The following is a 24042-nucleotide window of genomic DNA, read 5'->3' as shown; positions in this document are numbered from 1 at the left end:
TCCTTCCATTGCAGAGTGGTTCTTTCATTTCTTCTGAGTTACTTCTGGTTTTAGGGAGAGTCCCCTTCCAACAAGGCAGACTGGTCCACTCTTTGAACAACTGACACTGTTAGAAAGCTCTACATGTATTCATCAAAGTCTTTTCTCTGGACTTCTCACTACTTGCTGTGATTATACAGAGGTAAGACTTAATTCTCCTGCCTTATGACAATTCTTCAAATAGAAAAGGCAGCATCATGCAGCTGCTGTTATTTTTTCTTTAGGATAAGTGGTCCCAGCTCCTTTAACTGAACTTTAAACAACATGGTTTCCAGGCTTTTCATTAACCTGAGTACTTGTAATCTTTCAGACATTTATCTAGGACCCTCTTAAAATACAGTGTCTAGAACTGAACAAAATACCATAGATATGATCTTACCGGTGCAGAGTGTAAGAGAGATGAGACGTGACACTCAGCCCATGACTGTACTTGCCTTTGGCGACAGTGCTTTCATCACAGGGACACGTCTGGAGCTTGCAATAAATTAGAGTCTCAGCTCCTTTTCTTTTGAAAATCTGTTAAATTAGAACTTTCTTAACCTATATCTGTGCAGTTAATTTTTGAGCCTAAATGCACATAAGTATATTTACTTCTTCAAAGTTATTCATATTGATTGGTCATTATGGATCTCAGGATTCTATTTGTGTCTCGTATACCTGTTTTAAAAAAACTCCTTCCGATGCTATATCCCAATCACAAATCTTCCATCCCATCAGATCAGGTAATTCTTAAGAATTCACATTTTAAGCCTTGTTTAGATGCTAATTTATCCTCATTAATTATTCACAGCCACTGCATTATCATGAGGACATTTGAGGACGTAAATCTAAATCCTGATTTTCTTCCCTCTTTTCTTCTCAGGAGAACTAGAAACCCTCCCACTACTTCTTCCATCTATGTCATAATTCTTGTCTGTTTACTATCCCATATCTTTGCATTTTAAAGCAATTTCCATTTTAATTCTTTTCTAACTCTTTTTTCTAACTCTTTTCAGTGCAACATTAATTGCATCCTGCATTTGGCCCTGTAGCAAGCTACTGTAGTATTTGATCTGGAAAAGAGAAATTCTGTTCCTAACACCATTTACTTTCATATCCCTTCCTCCCTTCTTTCCAAAATAATAGCCTTCTAAGGCAGAGAGAAATGAAAACACCACCTGTGTTCCCAGATCTTATATTTCCTATCTAGGGCTTCAACATCATGAGAAAGAAATCCCAAGTTCCTTCAGATGCTGCAATGCAGCCTCATCTGATTGAGCAGAACTGGGCAGCAGAAGGGTTCGATTAGTCTTGGCAGGCTCACTGTCACATCTCAGGAGAAGGCTCCAAGAGGACCACACACCTCCCAATTAGCCATGTCACATTTGCATATGTCTTTCTCTGTGTCCTTCAGTAGGAAGTCAACACTACCAGCCTATCAGGATTTCCAACACCTGCTAGCTCCTGACAACTTCTTTATATTCTGTAGCTGGGAGGATGCTGCTTCTTTGGAAGGTCTTGACTCACTCTTTATGAGCAGAACCTCATGTTCTATGTCACTCTATGGTACAGAGATTATCAATTAAATCATCCAGCATGAGAGTATTTAAAGATAAATCAAATGTAGATTCTGTCCTCAAGAAACCCACAGTCTAGAAGGGGGATAAGGACTGTGCATTAATAACATAATTAATATTTTATCACATTTTACAAAATACTCTCACAGAAATTATCCATTAAATCCATACGAAAACTCTCTGAGGTTAAAATATTATCCCCATTTTACCCATCTGAAAATTGAGGCTCAGATTCATTGACCTGTCAGGATCATCCAGCCCTTATAGAATGCAGAAGTGGAGCTCAGCTCAAGTAAAAAGAGATGAATAACATATAGCTAGTAGACCAGTGAAAAGGTAATTACTGATACCATGAGCAGGTTATCGAGTTATCAGCCAATTAAGCTGCAGAGCTTAGACTTGAGTCCTTATTTTCTGACATCACCTGATCTTCTCTTTTCACTGCATTCTACGGCCAGGATAAAAGGACAGGTAAAATATCAGGGAGTTTTCTGAGTACTGGCAGTGCACCAGCCTTTATTTCACATAGGTTTTGCAACAGCCGTATCATGTAGGTTAACATTATCCTCATTTTGTTAATGAGATGAGCAGAGATTAAGTATCTTGAAGGTCCGTCAACAAGTAAGTGACTTGAGTAGCTGTTTTCAGAGCTGATTTTCTTTCTCTGGATCATGCTGCTTTTTTCACGAGATTTAATTTCTATTCCCTTCCTTAGAATCATTCTTTCTTGCTTCCTTATCTGATTATTTTTTATATCATGTAAGTGGAATGGAAAGAATACTTCTAGAAGAGTAAATCAGGAACAGCTTTGTGGAAGAGAGAGAAGAGCTGTGGTTCTCAAATTTCTAAGGGCTTGAGTATCACAGGGGAGACGTCATAAAAGTGCAAGTTTCAGGGTTCTGTCCCAAGATTCTCCTTAGACTTTGTAGTTCTTGGATGGGACCCAGGAGTATGCATTTTCCAAGTCTTTCAAATGGTTTTGTGGCAGGTAGATCACAGATCACTTTGAAAAAACACTAAGGGAAAGTTTTGCTTCTTACTCTTTTCAGCTGTGATTTTTTTTTTTCCACTTCCAACTTCTGTTCCTTAATGTAAATCTATTTTGCTTCCTTGGAATTCATGGGTCCCCTTTTACCATCCACCCTTGTCCCTTATTCACTCTCAGAAATCTTCTTCATTTCTACTAAATAATAGTGCAAAGCACTGTTCTTTGTACACCATTCTGCTCAGCCAGGGAGACCAGCCAGTGCTTATTTTACATATAAGGGGGCTCAGCATAAAGTAAAAAAATGAATACATATACCCAGCAGTGAAAAGGTAACCACTGATACTATTAGCTGGTAATCGAGTTAGCAGGACATAGTGAGCATCCTTTGAGGTTCTCCCTTGAAACTCTCCCTGCCAGCTCCCTATTTCCTCTTGCACTCCCCGAGCCCTCTTTTGCAGAAGTCCTCCGAGATGGCCCACCCACCTGGCTGTTCCTTTTGCCTGGCTATTTGTTTCCGCTAACCCATGAGGCAGTTGGAATGACTGGATATGTGGATATGTGTAGTTTGAGGTATCAATTTAGCTACCTTCATCAGACACTACCACAGAGTCCGCCGAAAAGCACTGGCAATTTGCATTTATTTGCCAAGCGTAATTGCTGCTTTGTTCTTGCTCGATCACCAAATCAATTCCAGCGGTTTATTGTTTCACTTCACATCAGCTTCCCTAGTCAATGCCTCAACTCCTCACTTCTGTTTCCCTGCTCCTGCCATTCCTCCAGGCCTGTTGCCTCTGGCCCAAACCAAAGACAAATAACAGGAGTAAGTCACTTCTACCACTCAACTCTAGGGGTCTTTGGGAACGATTACACTGAATTTACAATACCCTCTGTGGTATTCGCAGTCCTTGACAGACTGTTCCTTCTCTGCAAATTCAGAATGTATTTCTTATCCAACCTTAGCTTCAACACACCTCTTCACTGACCTGTGGTTTATTCGATAATTCTTTTTAAACCCTTCTTTTGAACAGCAAGTTGCTGCTTTGCTCTCACTTTGCATATGCTTGTGTGGGGGGGGGAGGGGATTGTCACACTCTATTGCCATGTTTTGTTTTTGTTTTGTTTTGTTTTGGTCCATGTGGCCTTCTAGACAACCTCCCTCAAGGGTGTCAGCTATAGCTTAAACATCTTTAGGTCCAAGACACAAGTCTAGCACCTAATAGCCATTCCATAAATATTTATTGGCAGATGAATGAATGCAGTGATGGATAGGTTGTCAGACCTGACTGATAACGTAAATATTTCTCTCTGTTAATGCTGAGGTGTAGTGGGCCTCTGATCAGTGTTTATTGTGCTTTGACTGTTCTTTTTTTATTTGTCTTTTAAAATCTGGGCATTTCTTTAAGGTACCCTTGGTGGAACAGCTTTTCCGCAAAGAGTTTGAACCATTTTTGAAGAAGTGGTACTGTGTTATTGGGTTAAGTGGTGACACCCAACTGAAAATATCGTTTCCGGAAGTTGTCAAATCCCATGATGTTATTATCAGTACAGCTCAAATCCTTGAAAATTCCCTTTTAAATTCAGAAAACGGAGAAGATGCTGGTGTCCAGTTATCAGGTTAGTTTGTAGTAATAGAAGCAATATTCATTAAATAATTTAAAGGATGTAGATCCAAAGAAAAGATAAATCTTGGTTTAGATTGCCTTTCATTGCTCTTAAAAGCCCTTCCTCTACTTCCTGAGAGAAACAATTTGACATTAAGTTTCTAATTAGATCACTTTATTATGCATAAATAAGAATATCATTAATAAATAAGCACTAACTGGGCCTCCCATTACTTCAGTTTCTAGGTACGGACAAGTTTTTTTAATATACTCATCAATCCTGTTAGATCTGCCTTTTTTTCCCAACCCTCTCCATTTTGTGGGAGATGGGAAGAGAAGATAGGAAGGGGAAGGGAAAGAAGTACAAAAATATAAAATAATTTAATGCAGTGTTAAAACAAGGCAAAATTGCTCCTCTTTAAATAGTGCTGTTTTCTTTTGAAGGAATAAAAAGAAAACTCACCAACTTAGAATGAAATATGTTATTACAGAACAAAAGGGTAATCCTGAGAGTTTCTGGAAGCAAGACAGGGTTTGAATTCCACCCCGATGCTTTCTTTTGGCTGTATAAACTTTGCAAATTCACCTACTAAATGGAGATAATATTTAACAGTGATATTTTCATGATTGATATGCATAAACTTCCATATGTACAGTTGCTTAGTACAGTTACATTTCCATCCTGAAAAGGGAAAGAGAACTACACTGGTATTTGACCTGAGAAATGCACCCCAAAGGCAGCTCACTTTGCTAGGTTAAATGTACTTTTTTCGTTGTAGTTTGCTGGTATGGACAAATGAACTGTTTGGATTTTCTTTTAAGACTTTTCCCTCCTCATCATTGATGAATGCCATCACACCAACAAAGAAGCAGTTTATAATAACATAATGAGGCGTTATCTGAAACAGAAGTTGAAAAACAATAAACTCAAGAAAGAAAACAAACCAGTAATTCCCCTACCTCAGATACTCGGATTAACTGCTTCACCTGGTGTTGGAGGGGCCAATAAGCAAGCCAAAGCCGAGGAACACATTTTAAAAGTAAGTCATTAATTTTTTGTATAACAATAAAACAAAGCTAAAACCAATACCAGTGCTTCTTGGATTCTTAAATTAAGGTTGCATCAGGTGCTCTGGTATATACAAAAAGAAGATTATTCCATGATCATCAATAAAGTGAAATCTATTTGCTCTAACTAAAGTAAATATGCAGTCTTCTAAAAAACAGTAATATACCTTAATAAATAATGCAGAGCAACATCACAAATGGATATAATGAATGGGAAATTGAAACAAATGAACTGTTTGTTCTTTTCACCATTTATTCTTAAATAGTTAAACTTAATGATCTGTTTGAAACAGAAATATTCATTAACTAGGAAAGATTCTAGCTGTCCTACATGATAAAGTCTTACTCCATGAATTTCAAAATTACTTGCTTTCTACTGTGTGTTGCCTTTTCTATGTGGTCTTCAGATTCTGCTTACGTCAAATTACATGAGAAATGGAGATATGAGGATTTTTAATTAAAGATGCATTACTTATCAGTTGCTCCAAAATGGTAACACCAAATAAAGTGCTGCTTTTGATCTCAAGTGTTAAATGAATTCAGAGTTATTGAGAGATATGTTGGCACGGAGGCAATTGCACTTGCATTTTAGTCCCTTACTTTAAGTTGAACTCAATAAAAATCATATAGACATAACATTCAGAGGCACATTTATTGGCTGCAAGATAAAACTCATTGCTAAGATTAAGGACTGACTCCAATCTAGAGCCAGCCACGGGGGCATCCACAGCTCCCAACTTTGTACTGCTCTCTCTGTGTACAAGAGGGTGGTGATTTCAACCATGGGTGTTACGATGGCCTTGATTATGCCTGCTGTAATGTGATTATCACATAACAGTTTTCTGTTGCTCTCCTCACGTCACTATACTCTTTCTGTATCCAATTTTCCACCTGGAGAACAGAATTTACAGAATGAAAATAAATTCATTTCCTTTCTGGAATTATCCAACAACTTGTTTAAGAAGCTCCTAATAATGCCAAATATTACTGGTTAATCAGACTCAGTGTAAAACTTACTAAAATGCTATATTTAGCAAATAGTGCTACATATTTTTTACATGAAAAAAGAATTCGACATTGAATCAATTAGAAGAGAAAAATAATCATTTGATTATTTCTTTTCCAGATATGTGCAAACCTTGATGCATTTACCATTAAAACAGTGAAAGAAAATATTGGTCAACTCAAAGACCAAATAAAGGAGCCATGTAAGAAGTTTGCAATTGCAGATATCACCAGAGAAGTAAGTGATTAAAATTTCATATGTATTGAATGATGATAGCATACAAAATTGAAAGATTACAAAGTCAATTTTTTCCTAACCATCCGAATATTATTTTTACATTTTAGCAAAAATGCTTGTCTTATTCCTTTTTATTAATACTAGAGAGCCAGGCATAGATGTGAATTTTCTCCTCCATTCTTCCTCTAATTTTCTAGCTTATATGAAGTACAGAACAGCTCTGTAATTGGCTACGTATGAGCCACAACAGGGGTGGACAGGATTTGGGGTTGGGGGTGAAATAGGGGTACATACAGCTAAGCTGGAAGGACTAAAACAGCTTGTTTTATCCTTTCTTACTTTCTTGGTGAATTCCAGAGTTGCTGTTCTGGTATTCCACACCGGCAAGCTCAGAGATATTTTGTTGCTACCAAATTACAGTTGGCAGTGATAATGGGAATCCTAGCTAATTTGCATATTTGCATATTTACTTTCTAAGGAAAACACTGACTTGGTAAAGAACTGACATATTTACTTTAATATTGCTTTTGCAGTGGATATTTTCCTTGAGTATAAAAGCCAATTGAAAATCAATTTGGACATTATGACCAGTACATTATGTCAGTGCTTCTCTTTTGAAAAATGTTACAAGCACGATACACTTTAGCTATATGTATTTTATAACTTTAATCATAGAAAATCTATTTAATACAGATGATAGGATTAAATGATATGAAATATGTGTATAGATAATTCTATGCTTGATATGTGATAGGCATGCAACCAGGTGACCATCGTCTATAGATTAACTTTCCTGAAATTCTGAAAAAATGTACTGTCTTTTCCAGCTGCACTAGCACATTTAAAGACACTTTATTCACCTTTACTTTTTGTTGCTGTTGTTCATGCAATTTTATTTGATAAATTGAAATGCATGTTCCCACTCATAATCTTGGCAGGGGAGGGGGGGCAGGGGGTGTCCTGCAATTTTTCTCAGGATACTTTTAAAAAGAATTTGCCATTTCTGTCACCTAACTTCTTAGTAAACTTTTTATTGAAATGTAACATGCATGCAGAAAAGAACAAAAGTCTTGAGTGTACAGATCACTGAATTTTCATAAAATGAACACATCTTTGCAACCAAAATCCAAATCAAGGGCCAGACTATTTCCTGTCCGGTTTCGCCATCCTCTGAGGGGAATCACTATCCTAACTTCTGATTTTTTATATTGGTAGAAATAATACTTAAGGCAGTTCCTCAAAGAGGAGTATTCCTTAAATTAAGTTTAGGCTTTCTAAAAACTGTGGCATTAATGTAATGTTTTACATGTCTTCATCGTTCAAGGTTTATGGCATTCATTAACTTTTCTGTTAGCTTTAAAATTGTAAATCCCAGCAAGGGTCCACATGGTGTTGGGGTGGGTTTGGCCGAGGTAGAGGTAAAAGAAAAGCTAACAAAAAGAAAAAAAAATGTGCAAAGGGGTGATCGGAGATGAACTTGTTACTTTCTCTAGAAAGACGCTGTGTCAACGTTATTACAACATGGAAATTATTTTAACAGTAAATGTTATTTGTTCAACAATACAAATATGGAAGAATAAGTGTATAATTTATTTTTAGGATCCATTTAAAGAGAAGCTTCTGGAGATAATGACAAGCATTCAGGCTTTTTGCCAAATAAGTCCTATGTCAGATTTTGGAACTCAACCCTATGAACAATGGGCCATTCAAATAGAAAAAAAAGGTAACTTGGATTTTGAACCAACAATTGTTTTGTTTCATGTTGGTGCCAAGATTTCAGAAGACTGTATCACATATTTCCAAGCAAATTGAAAGCAAATGTAATATCAGATGGAATACCCATGTTCCAGGCAGGAGGATAAACGGGTTATAATTCCTTCTTTAAGGAAAGGATGGCTGATTCATCCATTCTTTTAATCTTTAGAGTCCTTGACTTGTATATCTAAAATGTTAAGATAAATATTAACAGATATGTCTCCAAAGGCAAACTCACCTGACATGTTTTTTATTGTCATTCTTCTGAGTCAGCAGGGATTGGATATGTGTTTTTGCTGACAGGGAGCTCAAGCAGAAACTCTAGCTGTTGGCTATCTTGCCCCTTTTCAAGCTCATTTTGAGCCTTAGCTTGTCCATTTCAAAAAGAAGATGCAGCATACTTTGGAGTCAGTATCATAAACGTATTCAAGTCCCTGGCCCTATTTTAAGGATGTTGTTCTCACACTATTTTGCTATATGTAATATATTCCCTCGTAGCTGCAAGAGAAGGGAATCGCAGAGACCGCGTTTGTGCAGAGCATTTGCGAAAGTACAATGAAGCCCTGCAGATTAATGACACCATCCGAATGGTCGATGCCTATGATCACCTTGAAGCTTTCTATAACGAGGAGAGAGAAAAGAAGTTTGCAGTCCTAGAAGATGATTGTGATGAAGATGATGGCGAAGGCGGTAGCGATGTGGACAAGGATGAAGATGATGGAAAGAAGCCTATGAAACTGGACGAGACAGATAGGTTTCTCATGACTTTATTTTTTGGTAAGAATCAATGTAACCAAATGTAATCAATGTAATTTCACAGTCCTGTGCATTTACATTTTGGCACAAACCTACTGCGTCTCATAAACTCTCCAAAAGACCCTATTAAAATATCACTTTGAAAGAAGAAATCCCACTCAGATTGGGGCTAGTTCACATTGATGTGATCAGATTAGCCACAAATTATATGATCCCAGTTGATCATTTGGTCATGTGGTTTTATTGTCAAGATGACGGCAGTAAATTTATTAAATTGGCCTGGCTATTTGATACAGTGCAAGACGAGCTGTAGTGGAGTCGAATTTCTGTGCATCCTTACTTATATCTTCTAGTGTAATTATTTGCATGCTTTACTAATTTTAACTAATCCTTTCTTAAAGAAAACAAGAAAATGTTGAAAGAGTTGGCTCAAAACCCAGAACACGAAAATGAAAAATTGATCAAATTAAGAAACACCATAATGGAACATTATACTAGGACGGAGGAATCTGCACGGGGAATAATTTTCACAAAAACAAGACAGAGTGCATTTGCCCTTTCCCACTGGATTACTGAAAATGAAAAATTTGCAGAAGTCGGAGTCAAAGCTCACCATCTAATTGGAGCTGGACACTGCAGTGAGTTCAAGCCCATGACGCAGGTATAAATATCCCTTAGGATTTCTTTGTATGCTGTCATTACCCTATCCACATTGCTTGCAGTCTCTTTCTATCAGTTCTCTCGCCACCCAAAAAAGTAACTTTACAGAATGAAACACTTGTTCATGAAAATTTGAGTGTAAAAGCAACCTAATCTGTACTATCTAATAGGTCATAGGTCAAGCATTGTCAAAGAAGTCATTATCCCTCACGCACTTGGAGGAACTTTCTCAATTGAGCTTCCCTTACGAAAACGAGTGAAAACTAAACTCGTAACAAGATGAAGACATGGCTACAATATAATTTGAAGTGGAAAAATAAGAACTATCCCCTCCCCACATTGTGTGCATTGTTATTAGAACTGGGTGAAATATGTTTGCATAGGACTAGACCTATAAAGGAACTTGGAAAAAATTAAAATATTGGACGTGTTAGAAATTTGGGATTGTGAGGTTTTCTTTTACACCTTTTAAGGTTTCTCCCCCCCTCCCCTTCATATTCTTATACCATTTCTGTGATGATGTGAACAGTGAAAACAACTAAACACTTGGGAGAAAAAAAGGACTTGCTGACATTACAAGCATAGGTAAAACAATGATGGGTTGTTGGAGTAAAATTTCTTCTGAAGACTAAAGCCGAATCGACCCTGAGCCTGGTTGGGCAAGAGGGACTCTCATTTGGTTATGGTCACTATCAGTCAGGTTGGTGGGATTTGTCCCCATATCCTTGCAAGGTTTCCTAATTCTGCATTTCATAGATACTAAGTCATATCTCGTTATTAGGGATGGTAAAATGTGAAAAAGGATGTACATCTTAGAATTAATGAAATACAGTACTTCTTTTTATTATTTGCCTGTTTCTTCTCTTCAAATTCTAAGTTAAACTCAAGAGAAGGACAAAGCTTTGGCATGTTTTTAATTTATAAAGGTATAGAAGGCATATAATTTTATAGTGAATATATGTGTGTGTGTATGTGTGTGTGGTACTTTTTTTACCTCCTCATTTCCATCAGGACCCTGTTTCTCTGATATCTCCACAGAGAAGCCTTCTCTGACCAGCCCTTGTAAACCAGCACACCAGACACTACCTTCCCCACCTCTCCCTGCTTCTTACCTCCCTTACCTTGGAAGAGTAAGGAATTAGGAAACTTACAAGTTTGCTTGTTGTCTATCTCCCACCAATAGAAAGTTAAATAGATGGGATCAGGAGTATGGTTTCATTTGCTGCCGTAAACCAACCCTAATAGGAGGAATCGGCTCTCCATAAGTATTTGCTGAAAAATGAGTAGCAATATGCGTGAAAGTCCAGTGAATATTCAATCCAAATACTCCTTTAGGATTGCGAAGATTTAAACTTCAACCAAATAAAACGACCACCCACTTGTATCAAATTACTACTGCCATTCGGAAATTCACATCAACTGAATTGTGTCTTAATATTACGATTTCGCTTTTAATAAACTCTGCTCTATAACACAGCAAATTCATCTCTTTAGTGTTTGCTTAAAAGAAGTTCTTGAAATTGTCCACTGTAACTCTCAGTACCCATTTCTAAGTGGCATCTGAAATTGAGTTCAGGGAAAACATTGTCTTCCTTGGTGATGAGTTTGCATCTTCCTTTTTGATGATCTCTGGTTTACTTAATGCATTTCCCTTCGTGCCTTAGCTTCCAGGAAGCTTACGGGCAAAATTGAAGTTTATTCTCACAGCAACTGTGTTAATGTTTACAAGTAATGTAACTTCACTCTTTAATTTTTTTCCATTTCTATTATATATCGGCTTTATTATTTTATTATCAGTTGTCTTTGATCCTCTTTGAAGAGAGGTGGGGTATAAATGCCAAGCTACTTTCTGCCCTTTATCCATTTCAGACTTGGGCATTTATGCCAAAATAGAGAACACCTTCCTTCCTCACTCCCACACCTCACCTCATACACTGGGGTGGGCTTGGTCATGAGGAGACGAGCTAGGCATCTACTTGATGTAATTTGAGGGACTGACACTATGTAATTTTCATATTAAAGTTACTCCTTTAAATTAAGGCACTACAGAAAAGAAATAGCCAAAAAATAAAAGAAAAAGTAAGAAAAAAATAAATTAAGACACTACAATCTTCAGCTAACATCTAGGTACTTGCAAGTTTTTGTCAGTATGAAGGGTCGGAGGGAGAAATTATCAGGGAAGACTTACAGAGAGTCTTATACAGGGTTACTCCAGTAATTAGGAGTCATTTAAATAAGGACTCAAATTGCCTGTGAGAAGAAAGCAAAGGGGTTGGGAGAACACAGTGTGGTTCTGGCATGTTTATTTTGGTTTAACATATGGCTAGACCAACAGCTTTGAAGAGGGTGGCTTTGAAAATCAAACTACCCTGGCCAGACCGAGCTATGCTCATGCTTACCCATTCCTCATTTGCAACGGCCAAAGTGCAGATTTTAATTTCTTCATTTGTGTTAACTTTCAGATATCAGATGTTTTTTTCTTTCCACTTACAATGTTTGTTTTAATTATGTTTTGCATAGCCCATCCTTTCATGTTTACTTTTATCATCTTTTTTGAATGGACAATACACTTACATTGTTTAAAATTAATAAGGTACGAAGGTATTCCACTGCTGTTTGTCCCCCAGGTCTCCACCCTGGAGTCACCCAGTGTTTATGGGTTCCTTTTGCTACATTCAGGAATATCCCGTTAAATGTCTTATTTTAATGACTGTTGAAGTGACCAAAGACAGTCTACGGTGCATATTTTCTCTGTGATCCAAAGCTCAACTATCTATAAAAATATCATTGGATCTTCGCCTTTGAAAATGAAAGATTCTGAAGTTAAAGTAGTAGAAAGCAAGGCACATTTTTGCTTCTTATTACTGTCTCTTCTTCCCAACCAAAAACGTCTCCTCCCTAGCTTCCTCCCAAGTTGCCCATCAGTTTATTTCCTTGGCATACATGATGGTCTTCCAACATCCAGACTAGAAAATGGAAATATTTTTGTTATTTGTATGGTACCCCAGATTGGAAATCAAATGTCGTCTCACCATCGTGTCTTTGTTCAATGCCAAAGACAGATGGCAACAAATCCGTACAAGAGCTACGCCTTTGATTTACACTGACCAGTTGCAATTTATTATTTCTTCTCATAATTAGAAGATTTTAATGTGTTTAGCATGGCAAAATTTAATTTATTACAATGTTTCTACAGAATGAACAAAAAGAAGTCATTAGTAAATTTCGCGCTGGGAAAATAAATCTGCTTATCGCTACCACAGTGGCAGAAGAAGGTCTGGATATCAAAGAATGCAATATTGTTATCCGCTACGGGCTTGTCACTAATGAAATAGCCATGGTGCAGGTACATTCAGAGATCTCTAATATGTCCATGTTTACTTTTTATATTCTTATTTTAATGCTTTCTTCTAGTAAAACAGGGCAAAACAGCATCCCTTTGGGGGGGTGGAGAACATCCCTTTTGTTTTGAGAACTTACCTTTTTTTTTTTCCTCTAAAAGAACAATCTGAAGAACTGGTAATTGGTAGCTAGGGTCTTGGGCCAGCCACAAAAATTTCTGTTACTCAAAATGTATGTGAATATCACTTTATTAAGAGGTTCGTATAAATCTATCACCTGTTGAACATGTTTCCATGGGAAAATGTGCGAAAAATCCAGTGTAGGGGGTGCACGGGTGGCTCAGCGGTAAAATGCTTGCCTTCCATGCGGGAGACCCAGGTTCGATTCCCAGACCATGCACCAAAAAAAACAAAAAACCAAAAAAAACAACTCCACTGTAGTACACCAGGGATAGCCCTGGCTCCATTCTTCACTCACAACAGCATGGTTCCAAGATCAGACACTCCATGCCCCGTCCAAGTCACTGATGATGGGTCCTGAGGTTTGAGGGAGGGGCTCTGGGGACAGAAATTGCATTTTGAGTTTCAAATAGCCGAATTCCAAAGAATAGATAACAAGAACTTTACAGAGAATAGAGAGCTCATTTGAAGGCTGAGAAACACTGAGCAATGAGTATTATCCTAGGCTAAGAAAAGGGGAGTTTCTAGCAAGACGTAGCCCTTCGTTGTTTACTGGGTTTCTTTCCGTTCCCAGGCCCGTGGTCGAGCCAGAGCCGACGAGAGCACCTACGTTGTGGTTGCCCACAGGGGCTCAGGAGTCATTGAGCGTGAGACCGTTAATGATTACCGAGAGAAAATGATGTATAAAGCCATAGACCATGTTCAAAATATGAAACCAGAGGAGTATGCTCATAAGGTATTGTTTTTGGCCCTCTGTGAATTTAATTTCCCTTTTTAAATAGCTACATGTGGTTGCAATTGATGTCTTTGTGGCTAAGTCTTGAGACAGATTTTTGTGCTGAATTATTAGTTCCAGCTTGATGAGCTGTATTTGGTTCAGATTCATACACAAAGAATCAAGATCCGTGGTAGGAAGGAAATTTCAGGGATCCATTCCAGCTAAACCAAACATAATAGTTGATTATATAAATTTAGAGTGCCCTTGATCCGGAGATTACTGCAACTCATCCATTCAATGCAACCTGATGATTTTGGTTTGATCCAATTTGTCTGTATGTGCGTAATTTTTTCATTCAGGAAATATTCATTAAATGCCTACTGTGTGCCAGGCAATGTTCTAGGAATAAGGAACATGATGGCAAACAAGACAGGTAAGATCTTTGCTGCCTGAAGCTAAAATTCTAGTATGTGTTTGGTGAGGGTAGGGGAAGGGAAATAACTAGCAGAAATTAAAAAAAAAAAAAAAAAACAAGAAATACATCATATAGAGATAAATGTTGGAGAATTGGAACAGGACAGTGTGAAACATGTGCCGAGATGGGCACTTCAGATTGGGTGGTCAGACAAGGCCTCCTTGAGGAAGGGACATTGAGGCTGGTTCTGAATGATAAGAAAATACGCAGTGTGTCATCCAGCTACATCTCAATTTACTAACATAGCGTCATTTGAGTTGTAAAAAGGAATGCCGTGAAGGAAGAATGTATTTCCACAATATTTCAGTAAATCCCCCATGCCAATGAATTAAAGACTGTAACTACTATAATAGCAAACAATCCATTTAGAAGAAAATTCACACCCTTGCATATGGGTGTGAATGTTAGTTTCTTAACATTGGAATTGGATCTACCCTAAATAGAGTTTCAGGAAAGGGCTGCTTTCAAATTGGTGTGCATTGCTATAACCAACTCCAAGACTTCCTGGCCAGGTTTCTACATACGCTTATATTTTACAACCTCTTTATAAGGCAAACCAAACATTTTGCAATGGCAAATGAAACATTTTTAGCCAAATAATGCAACTGGAAAGTTATTGCCTCACATTTAATGTCCTAAGTAGATGAGTCAAGTGGCTATTTACAGACTGATGTTTGAAGACTTGTTGTTTTAATACTTGGATAAATTGTAGGACAGTTTCCGGAGTTTATGAGTCAAATTTTTCCAGACCATCTCTAGAACAAGGTTCTGTTCCTTTCCAGGCTTTGGAATGGACTACCATTTTAGGTTTCCTTTGGCTAAAAGACTTGCCTTCCTAAACCACCCCAGGTAAACGAACCCAGAGTAGAGAAGGCAATGATGTGGAGGGTGGGTTGCCACTATTACTATTCCAGTCAAAGTCCCTAGAAGACATTGGCTGCTAGGTTACATCATTCTTTTCTTCTGATTCAAGCATCCTCTCCAACACAATGTTCAGACAACTACTACAAATGGTGAGAGTTGAACCATGAGATGAAATATATTTTCTACCTCATATACAGAGTGTATAAATAACTGAACTCTTCTTAAATCAAATCAGACTTCTAGGATCTTAAACATTTTCCTTGGCATTGACTAAACAATTTTTAGCAGATTGTCACATTTTATTTAGACTTAGACTGATTGGAGCTGTCCCTCCTATATATTTATTATGATTTCTTTTCTCTCTCTCTCTCTCTCTGCCACTCCAATCACTTCATATCTCTCCAATATTTTGGAACTTTTCTTTTTGCTTCTGATGTCTTAGTTATATATCTATACTCTGATCTTGGTTTTATTTTTTTCTGTCTCACTCAAAGGTGTTCTTAGTTCCCTACCTGTATGTGATCTTTTCCCAAATCATAGCTCACTGACCTGTAAATCTTTGGCAAGAACAACCTAACTAAACTTTTAAGGAACAGAATATGTCAATGTATTATATTGTTGGAATTTAGACAGGTAATTCTTCTTTATACTTGGCTGATTAAACTACTATATAACCCCCAAGTTTGCTTACAGGATTTTGTTATCTTTTCTGTACTAAACATGGCTGCCTGAAACTGAGCCCTAATTCATAGATGCAAGAGGCAATGAGATGGCCCAATCAGCTTTGTTCATCAGCCTGGATGATTTACTTTTACTGAAAATGTCCCCTTGGTCTTAAAGAAAGTAATATCTTCCTCCACAGTTTAATAGAAATCTGTCATCCATGAGAGATTCAGTTTTGAGGTAAAATATTCAAGAATTATGCTTTCCAGCTAGGTAGCTGTGAGCATTGGTGGGTCCCTATTTCAAGTTTTACATCTCTCTCTCCCTTTACAGTATAGTTTCTGTTACAAAATAAATTCAGCTGCTGGTCACAGAGCCTTGAATATAGGGACTTAAGGGCTTATTGTCTCACATAAAAGAATCTGGGTAGTCTGGGCTGGTGTGGTATCTCCAGGATGTCATGAGTAATCCAGGCTTCTTCTCATTCTCTTCTCTGCCCTTTTATCATTTAACATCCATACTCAGGTCAAAAGATGGTTTATAGAATTCCAACTGTCACATCCTCATTCTAGGCAGGAAGAAGGAGGAAGACGGAAAGGGCAAAGAGCACATGCCAGCTATGTGATCTTCTTTAAGAGCCTTTCCAGAAATGCCACTCAACAACTTCCTCTTATATCTCAGTGGCCATGTCTGGAAAATGTCGTCATTTAATTCACATGTTGCCACCTAGTGTAAAATTGTGGTTCTGATCTTAAGGTCAAATGGATACGGGGTAGGAAACTAGCAGTGTATAAAGAAGAATAACAAATTGGTGAAGGGTCCGGAAATTATGGCCTATGAGGAAAGATGTAAGGAATTGAGGGCAGAGCATGGATAAGAGAAGATTGTGAGGAGTAGAATAATAGTTTTAGTTCTTTAAGTAGATTCCATGTGGAAGAAGTTTAGACCTGTTTTGGGGAGACAGAACTAAAACTGATGGGGAAGATGGGGAAGAGGTTAGAGGGAGAGATGTTTCATTGAATGTTACTAAGGACTCTCTTACTATAGAGCTTTTTGGAAACTGAATGACCTGGGTTTTTTGTTGTTGTTGTTGTTTTTAACAATGTAGGGGTCCATGTTTCCAAGATTACATGAAATTCTATACTAAATTCTTTGGGGGTCATTGCCTCATGACTTTTATTCCCTGGGCCATGATATAAGTGTCTTATTTTCGTGACTATCTAAAATCTCAAAATTCCAAAGGGCTTACTTCAATAAAGCTATGAATAGAGAAACAAAACAATGAATATTCTTTTCTTGTTGCAGATTTTGGAATTACAGATGCAAAGTATAATGGAAAAGAAAATGAAAATCAAGCGAAGTATCGCAAAGCAGTACAAGAGCAATCCGTCGTTAATAACTTTCCTCTGCAAAAACTGCAGTGTGCTGGCCTGCTCGGGGGAGGACATACATGTCATTGAAAAGATGCATCATGTCAATATGACACCAGCATTCAAGTGAGTTTGGGAAGATCCATTTTCAGGTTTCTTTAAAAGCGTGTGATAGTATAAATGTTCTTCCAAAATAGGCATATATGAAATCCATTAATTTTCAAATCTGTCCCTCCTTTAACCCCTGAATTCTATTCCCATTTCAAATGTAAGACCCAAAGCCATTTTGATTTAAGGCATATCAATTTGTGTATGTTCATATTTGTTCTTAAATGTCTGAATAAATAAAATCAGTCTGAAATATTGAGCAGACTTGAGGAACAGAAGTCACAAGAAGGGAATATGCCTCTTGAGAGGCAGGTGCAGAGAGGGGCTCTCCATCTGATGTGCCCTGGTGATGAAGTCTGGGCAGCAGGAGAGAAAGAGCAGGTGGGGAAAGATGGGCTGTATGTGGATGAGCTTCAGGTCCCACAACATGCATATTGGTCCTTTGTAACTTCTCGATGATGATTCTCTCTCCTTGCCAATTTTAGGAACCTCTACACTGTGAGACAGAACAAAGCACTACAAGAGAAGTTTGCTGACTATCAAACAAATGGTGAAATTATCTGCAAATGTGGCCAAGTGAGTAAACGGCCGTGGGTTTAATTTTACTTTGGCCAAAAGGAATGCTTAATTGAATGCTTAATTTTTCTTCTCACTCTCTCTCTCTTGTTTTCCAGGCTTGGGGAACAATGATGGTGCACAAAGGCTTAGATTTGCCTTGTCTCAAAATAAAGAATTTTGTAGTTGTTTTCAAAAATAATTCACCAAAGAAACAATACAAAAAATGGGTGGAATTGCCTATCACGTTTCCTAATCTGGACTATTCAGAATATTGTTTGTTTAGTGACGAAGATTAACATTGGATTCAAGATTCTTTTAAAGTTTTATTAACTTGGTATTTAATACAATTTTAATGAATGTTTTCATTATGCCACAGAACTAAAGTAAGAATTATAAAATCATTGCTTTACCCTGCAGCTCTTTCAGAGAAGACAATACATTATGCTTTCAATTATCCATCTCATTGGTGGACAGGGGTAAAGGAAATCTACCAATAATACTCGTTAGTGTGGGCGCTGTGGTACTGTGAAGAGAATGTCAGATATAAATGAGGATCCGAGGACACCAGTCTCAGGCCTGTCACTAATGAGGCAAATCAATTCATCTTTCTGTTTTGATATCCTTATCTGTGAAAAAATTATCCCATTATCTTCCTTTGCTCTAATTTGTTTTCTACTGCTGCATAGCAAATTACCACAAAGTTGTGGCTTAAAACAACACCCATTCATTATCACATCTTTTCTGTAGTCAGAAGTCCAGGCAGCATCCTTGGCTTGGGGTCTCGCGAGGCTGAAATCAAGATGTCGGCCAGACTCTGTTCTCTGCTGGAGGCCCTGGGGAAGAATCCACTCCAGGCTCATTCAGATTGTTGGCAGGATCATTTCCTTTCAGCTCCATGGCTGAGGACCCTCTTTTCTTGCTAGCTGTTGTCTGGGGGAGTGCTCTGAACAGATAGGGCTGCCCTTACCCTGCGGCCCTCACACAGGCCCTTTCTTAACATGGCAGCTTGCCTCTTCAGGGCCAGCGGGAGAATCTCTCTCTGCAGTCTGCTAGGATGCAGTCTTGTATAACTTAACTGTAAATGGCAGGAGTGACTATCCGATAATATCCACAGGCCCCACCCACCCTTAAGGGAGGGGGACTATAATAGTTTATGTGCGCACCAGGGGGCGGGAATCTTGGGGCCATCTCAGAATGTTGCCCACCATACTGTGTGTCCAACTTTTGTGATTAAACGATCTATGTATACAAACAAAATGTCTTTGAAAAATGGGAAGTACTGTAAAACACAGATAAGAGAAAGCATCAAGAATTTTAAGGCTTACATCCTTAGCTTTCTCCAGGTACATAACCCTGTGCTGGAAAACTACCTACAGATAGGAGTAGTGGCTCTACCCAGACTAGTTATTAATGCCCAGGAATTTACCTTGTCGGTGGAGATGCAACACATTTATGTGGGATGTGGCAGGGAGCAGATGCTGGATGCTATTAGAGAATAAGGAGAAAATCAGTGCTTCTTCCCTTTCCTCACCCCCAGGCAGTTGAGTAACTTCTCTGTGACTGGGACATTTTCAGTGTTTCTAAGTATGATCATTTGGAGATGACATGGGGCCAGCAATTTGCACCGCAGAATGTTCTCAGCAGCCAAGCAGCCTCTTTTGGCGTGGAAGAGATATGTGACTCATTCAGAAGCCTCAGCTGACCATCTTGACCAACACTCAAAGATGGCCTGCTCCACAGAAATGGTTCCCTCCTGTGACTGAAAAGAAACAAAATGATGGAGAGAGTGACAAGAAAATTCTTCAGTGGCTTTGGCAGATTAATCAATTCAACATTACAGCAGTTCTGAATATTTTCTTACTGAGACCTAAGCAAATATGAATAGTAACCAATCAGAGCTTTTGGGAATGCAAGAGGACCAAAGAAGATCGTAGTTTTCTTAAAATACTTTAAAAACTCCAGGCTGATTCCACTTAAAATATTGCTCCATTAAAATATTACTGTCTTCTAGACATTTTGGAAACCATGCAAGAAACCAAGTGCATAAAATAGCTAAATGTACTACTGTAACATATGTAGACTTTTTCTGAGGTGTCAACAAATATCAGGGGTTTTCATCTATGTTTTCCCATATTTTTTTAAATAAAAAAAGTGTTATTTCTAATTTAAAGTTTTTAAATACGTTTCAAATAGTATAAAACTTCCTGTGCGATGGTACCTGAAAACTCATACTATGCTGCACATATTTCATTCAAAACCAACTGTTGTAACTATAATATTTCGATCAATGGTTTAATACACATGTTTTAGGCTCATTTCCAGCATATACTCATGACATTAGCCCTGGAGTTAGAATGCCTGTGTTTTTCAGTCCCTGCCATCAAACTGTGGAAAAGTTGTACAATTTTGAGCAGCTTCATCTCACAGGATAATTTCCTCTTGGAAAATGGGAGGTTGGATTAAATGATATGCAAGGTTCTTTATCACGAGAGCAGACCCATAGTCCATTCTTTGGACCTTCTAGCTTCTTTCATTTTAAGACCTTCTTTTAAAGACTTGCGGTAATATCAGTTGTGGGTCTTCCTGAGAACTTGAAACATTTGATCTAGCTAATGTCTGATAAAGGCTAGACACAACTGCAGTTATATGTCTCAAGTCAGGTTCCACAATGAAATGTCAAAAGGGCTGAAAATGTCAGGAAATTTCAAATAGAACAGCAAGCAGTTCCAAGCCAACAGGCTATCAGTAGATCTTGTGGATAAGAAATGTAAAGTGCAAAACTAAAGGTCTGAGTCCATTTCTTTCCGTGTGAAATTCAGAGGCAATCACTAAAATATTTTACAAATATTTTGATGAGAAGACATTGAAGGTGACACAAAAAATGGATAAGAAATGGTTTCTTAAATGATGAATAGTGCATGTCACAAGTAATAATTTAAAGGGAAATAAAAAAGGTAAATATTTTCTTCTCTGCAATCTCTAATGCCTTAGAGAAAAGAGGACTTTTGATGCTTACAATTTGCCAACGGTGTTTGGAGTTTCTTCTCATTGTTACTTTTTTGGGGGGCTGGGGGAGTACATGGTCCGGGAATCGAACCCGTGTCTCCCACAAGAAAGGCGAGCATTCTCCCACTGAACCACCCATGCACCCCTGTTGTTGTTACTTTTAAGATGTAAAAGACTTGAATACACTTATATGCTAATGGCAAAGAACCAAAAGGGTGTGAGAAAATGTTAGCCTTGTCCAATGTCAAAATAAATTGCTTATTGAGTATTATTGAAAATTTCTACCAAATGCTCTTGATTCAGTCTTTTCTCGTCACCCCAATCCTTTCCCAAATATGTGCCTTTGCAGATGCTTAGAATTCCTTTGCCACTTCTTTGGGAAAAAAAATTTCCATATGTTCTTCAAGAACAAAAGCCAAATGTCACTTTTCAGCATGTAACACAGATCGTGTTCTCAGAACTAGAGTGGACAGAACATGCAGGGAACGTCATGTTCATTCACCCTGAGCACAATAAAATCCTCACTTCCAAAATCTGGTAAACAATTACATGAATCATAGCAATAAAGAAGAAACAAGACAATTATTTTATTTCCCTTTAGAGTTATGAAACTAATTTGAAATTACTGTGAGCTTCTTTGGTCTTTTTCAGTTTGTACTTTTTCTCCTCAATTAGTATCCTTAGTAGATAGATAATTTTATCTCTTTGTTTTTATGGGGAGAGTATGGAGTGAGACAAATTTGTGCTTGAATCCTCATTAGCTTTGTGACTTTGGGTAAGTCACTTAACCTCTCTGAGACTATGAAGAATTATAGTTCCCAACTTTGAAAGACCGTCATTAGAATTTGGGATTTTGTGTGGAACATACAAAGTAAATGGCACTTAGTAGGTGTCCTAGTTTGCTAGCTATCAGAATGCAATACACCAGAAATCGAATGGCTTTTTAAAAGGGAATTTAATATGTTGGTAGTTTACAGTTTTAAGGCCAAGAAAATGTCCCAATTAAAACAAGTCTATAGAAATGTCCAATCTAAGGCATCCAGGTAAAGATACCTTGGTTCAAGGAGACCAATGAAGTTCAGGGTCTCTCTCTCAAGTGAGAAGGCACATGGCGAACACAGTCATAGTTTCTCTCTCAGCTGGAAGAGCATATGGCGAACACAGCGTCATCTGCTAGCTTACTCTGCTGGCTTCCGGTTTCATGAAGCTCACCGGGAGGCGTTTTCCTTCTTCATCTCCAAAGGTCGCTGGCTGGTGGATTCTGCTTCTCATGGCCATGCCATTCTGCTCTGTTCTCTCTGAATCTCTTTCTCCAAAATGTTTTCTCTTTTCTAGGACTCCAATAAACCAATCAAGACCCACCCAAATGGGTGGAGACATGTTATCATCTAATCCAGTTAACAACCACTCTCAACTAAATCACATCATCCAGGGAGATGATCTGATTACAGTTTCAAACATATAATATTGGATAGGGATTATTCTACCTTTATGAAATGGGACTTTGATTAAAACATGGCTTTTCTAGGGGGCATACTTCCTTTCAAACCAGCACAGTAGGAATTAATGTATGGAATTAACCCCAAATCTTTCTTTAAAACATTGACATTTTCTTGTGTTTAATTAGACCAAAGGTTTTTTCTTTTTTTCATTGAAAGCTACCAATCACAAAGGTGAAAAGTCAGTTAAGGTTCTCTACATTTTATGATAACTTAGTTTAGGGTTATATTTTTGTCACTCATTTATTTTGAGATAAAAATGCAAAACTCAGATAACTGTAATATACCTAAAACATATTGTATTCTATGTAAAATGTTGTATTCCCTGCAGGAGAGAAAAAAGAAGAGGAAATTAAAGTAGAAAGGGACTATAAATAGAAACAAAGGCAAATAGAGGCAAAGAGGATAGCAAGATAGTCGGTCTAAAACATGTGGACAAAGAAATGAGAGGGGAAGAAGAAAAATAAATTTAACTGAGGGAGATATACACACCCAGTGAATGATCTATTATTCATGTATCCATTTGTCAGATATTTTTAAGTGCCTACTATTGGTAAGGTAATGTATTTTAGATATGGAGAAGGATTGCAAGATAAGGATCCTGCCCACATACCTTTTACACTTCAATTATAGGGATTAGCCATGTTCATAAAAAGGAAGATGTAATCATTGTCATAAGAAAGGAGGAGGAGAGATTACTTTTAATGAGAATGGAAGACAGACGATTTCATTGGCTTGTGGAGTATCTAGAATTTAATTTAAAAATACCTTATTACTAAAAATTGCTCTCCAAATTGAACCCAGATTGTTACAATAGTAACCAAAGACAATATGACTAAGAAAATAAATTCATGAGTTTAAAATTTTCAAATATTCAAATGTTTATGCATTATATTTCACATAGGAAATGACTCAAACATAGGCATCTGACCAATTATCTAACCAAGTGATTTAGAAACAGAACAGACTGTATTTTTAACTAGATGGTTTGATTTTCGGAAGCCAAACAACTAGTTTTATAATATGAATAACTGCACCAAAAATTCCCATCTTACATGAAAGACCATGTTACTGAACCTCCATAAATACGCCAACCATTTCCACTGCTTCTGATTGTTTAAAGTAGGCAGATTATCCTGGATAAAAGTAAAATAAAGCTATAGAAGATATTAAACTCTCAAAGCATGATTAATGGAAAGAGAACTAACATTTATGCTTTCTTTTGGCTCCCAGAGCAAATAAGACTCTATTGTCTTGTAAAGATTCACTAGGCTTTGTTTCTGAGCAAGAAATTCCCTAACGTGCTAGCTTGCTAACACAGCCAAGTCTTCAAAATAAGACATTTGTCTTTTATAAAATCTGCCTATTGTAAATGTATTAAAGTTCTCAGAATCTTATGACCTAAGGAAAAGAAGTAGCAAAAAAAATAAATAAAAAATTTGAAAAAAACACTTTTTTTAAAAAAAAGACATCACGAGAACACATGTTTGTAAATGAGAATTTTTTTCCCCTTTGAGGAGCTGTATTCTCATTTCAGTCATGCTATACTTTCATACCAGATTTTAGGAGCTCTTCAATTCTAAGATCTTTAGAG

The 24042-nt window shown here is 37.5% G+C and overlaps 1 protein-coding gene across 1 annotated transcript in view; it reads left to right on the top strand.

The window, feature by feature from the left end:
• IFIH1 (interferon induced with helicase C domain 1) overlaps window positions 1-21220 on the top strand; it is a 54985-nt gene extending 33765 nt beyond the window's left edge. The window contains exons 6-16 of the mRNA XM_077154015.1: window positions 3987-4197; window positions 5007-5224; window positions 6379-6495; window positions 8095-8218; window positions 8749-9027; window positions 9408-9667; window positions 12863-13012; window positions 13762-13923; window positions 17213-17403; window positions 17871-17961; window positions 18060-21220. Coding sequence (XP_077010130.1) covers window positions 3987-4197; window positions 5007-5224; window positions 6379-6495; window positions 8095-8218; window positions 8749-9027; window positions 9408-9667; window positions 12863-13012; window positions 13762-13923; window positions 17213-17403; window positions 17871-17961; window positions 18060-18239 — 1983 coding nt within the window. The 3' untranslated portion in view covers window positions 18240-21220. The remainder of the gene's footprint in view (window positions 1-3986; window positions 4198-5006; window positions 5225-6378; window positions 6496-8094; window positions 8219-8748; window positions 9028-9407; window positions 9668-12862; window positions 13013-13761; window positions 13924-17212; window positions 17404-17870; window positions 17962-18059) is intronic.
• Window positions 21221-24042: the final 2822 nt, after the last annotated feature.

Source organism: Tamandua tetradactyla, chromosome 3, assembly GCF_023851605.1.
Source record: "Tamandua tetradactyla isolate mTamTet1 chromosome 3, mTamTet1.pri, whole genome shotgun sequence".
Taxonomy (NCBI): Eukaryota; Metazoa; Chordata; class Mammalia; order Pilosa; family Myrmecophagidae; genus Tamandua; species Tamandua tetradactyla.
Note: the sequence above shows the minus strand (reverse complement) of the source record. Positions and strands in the feature narration are given on the sequence as shown.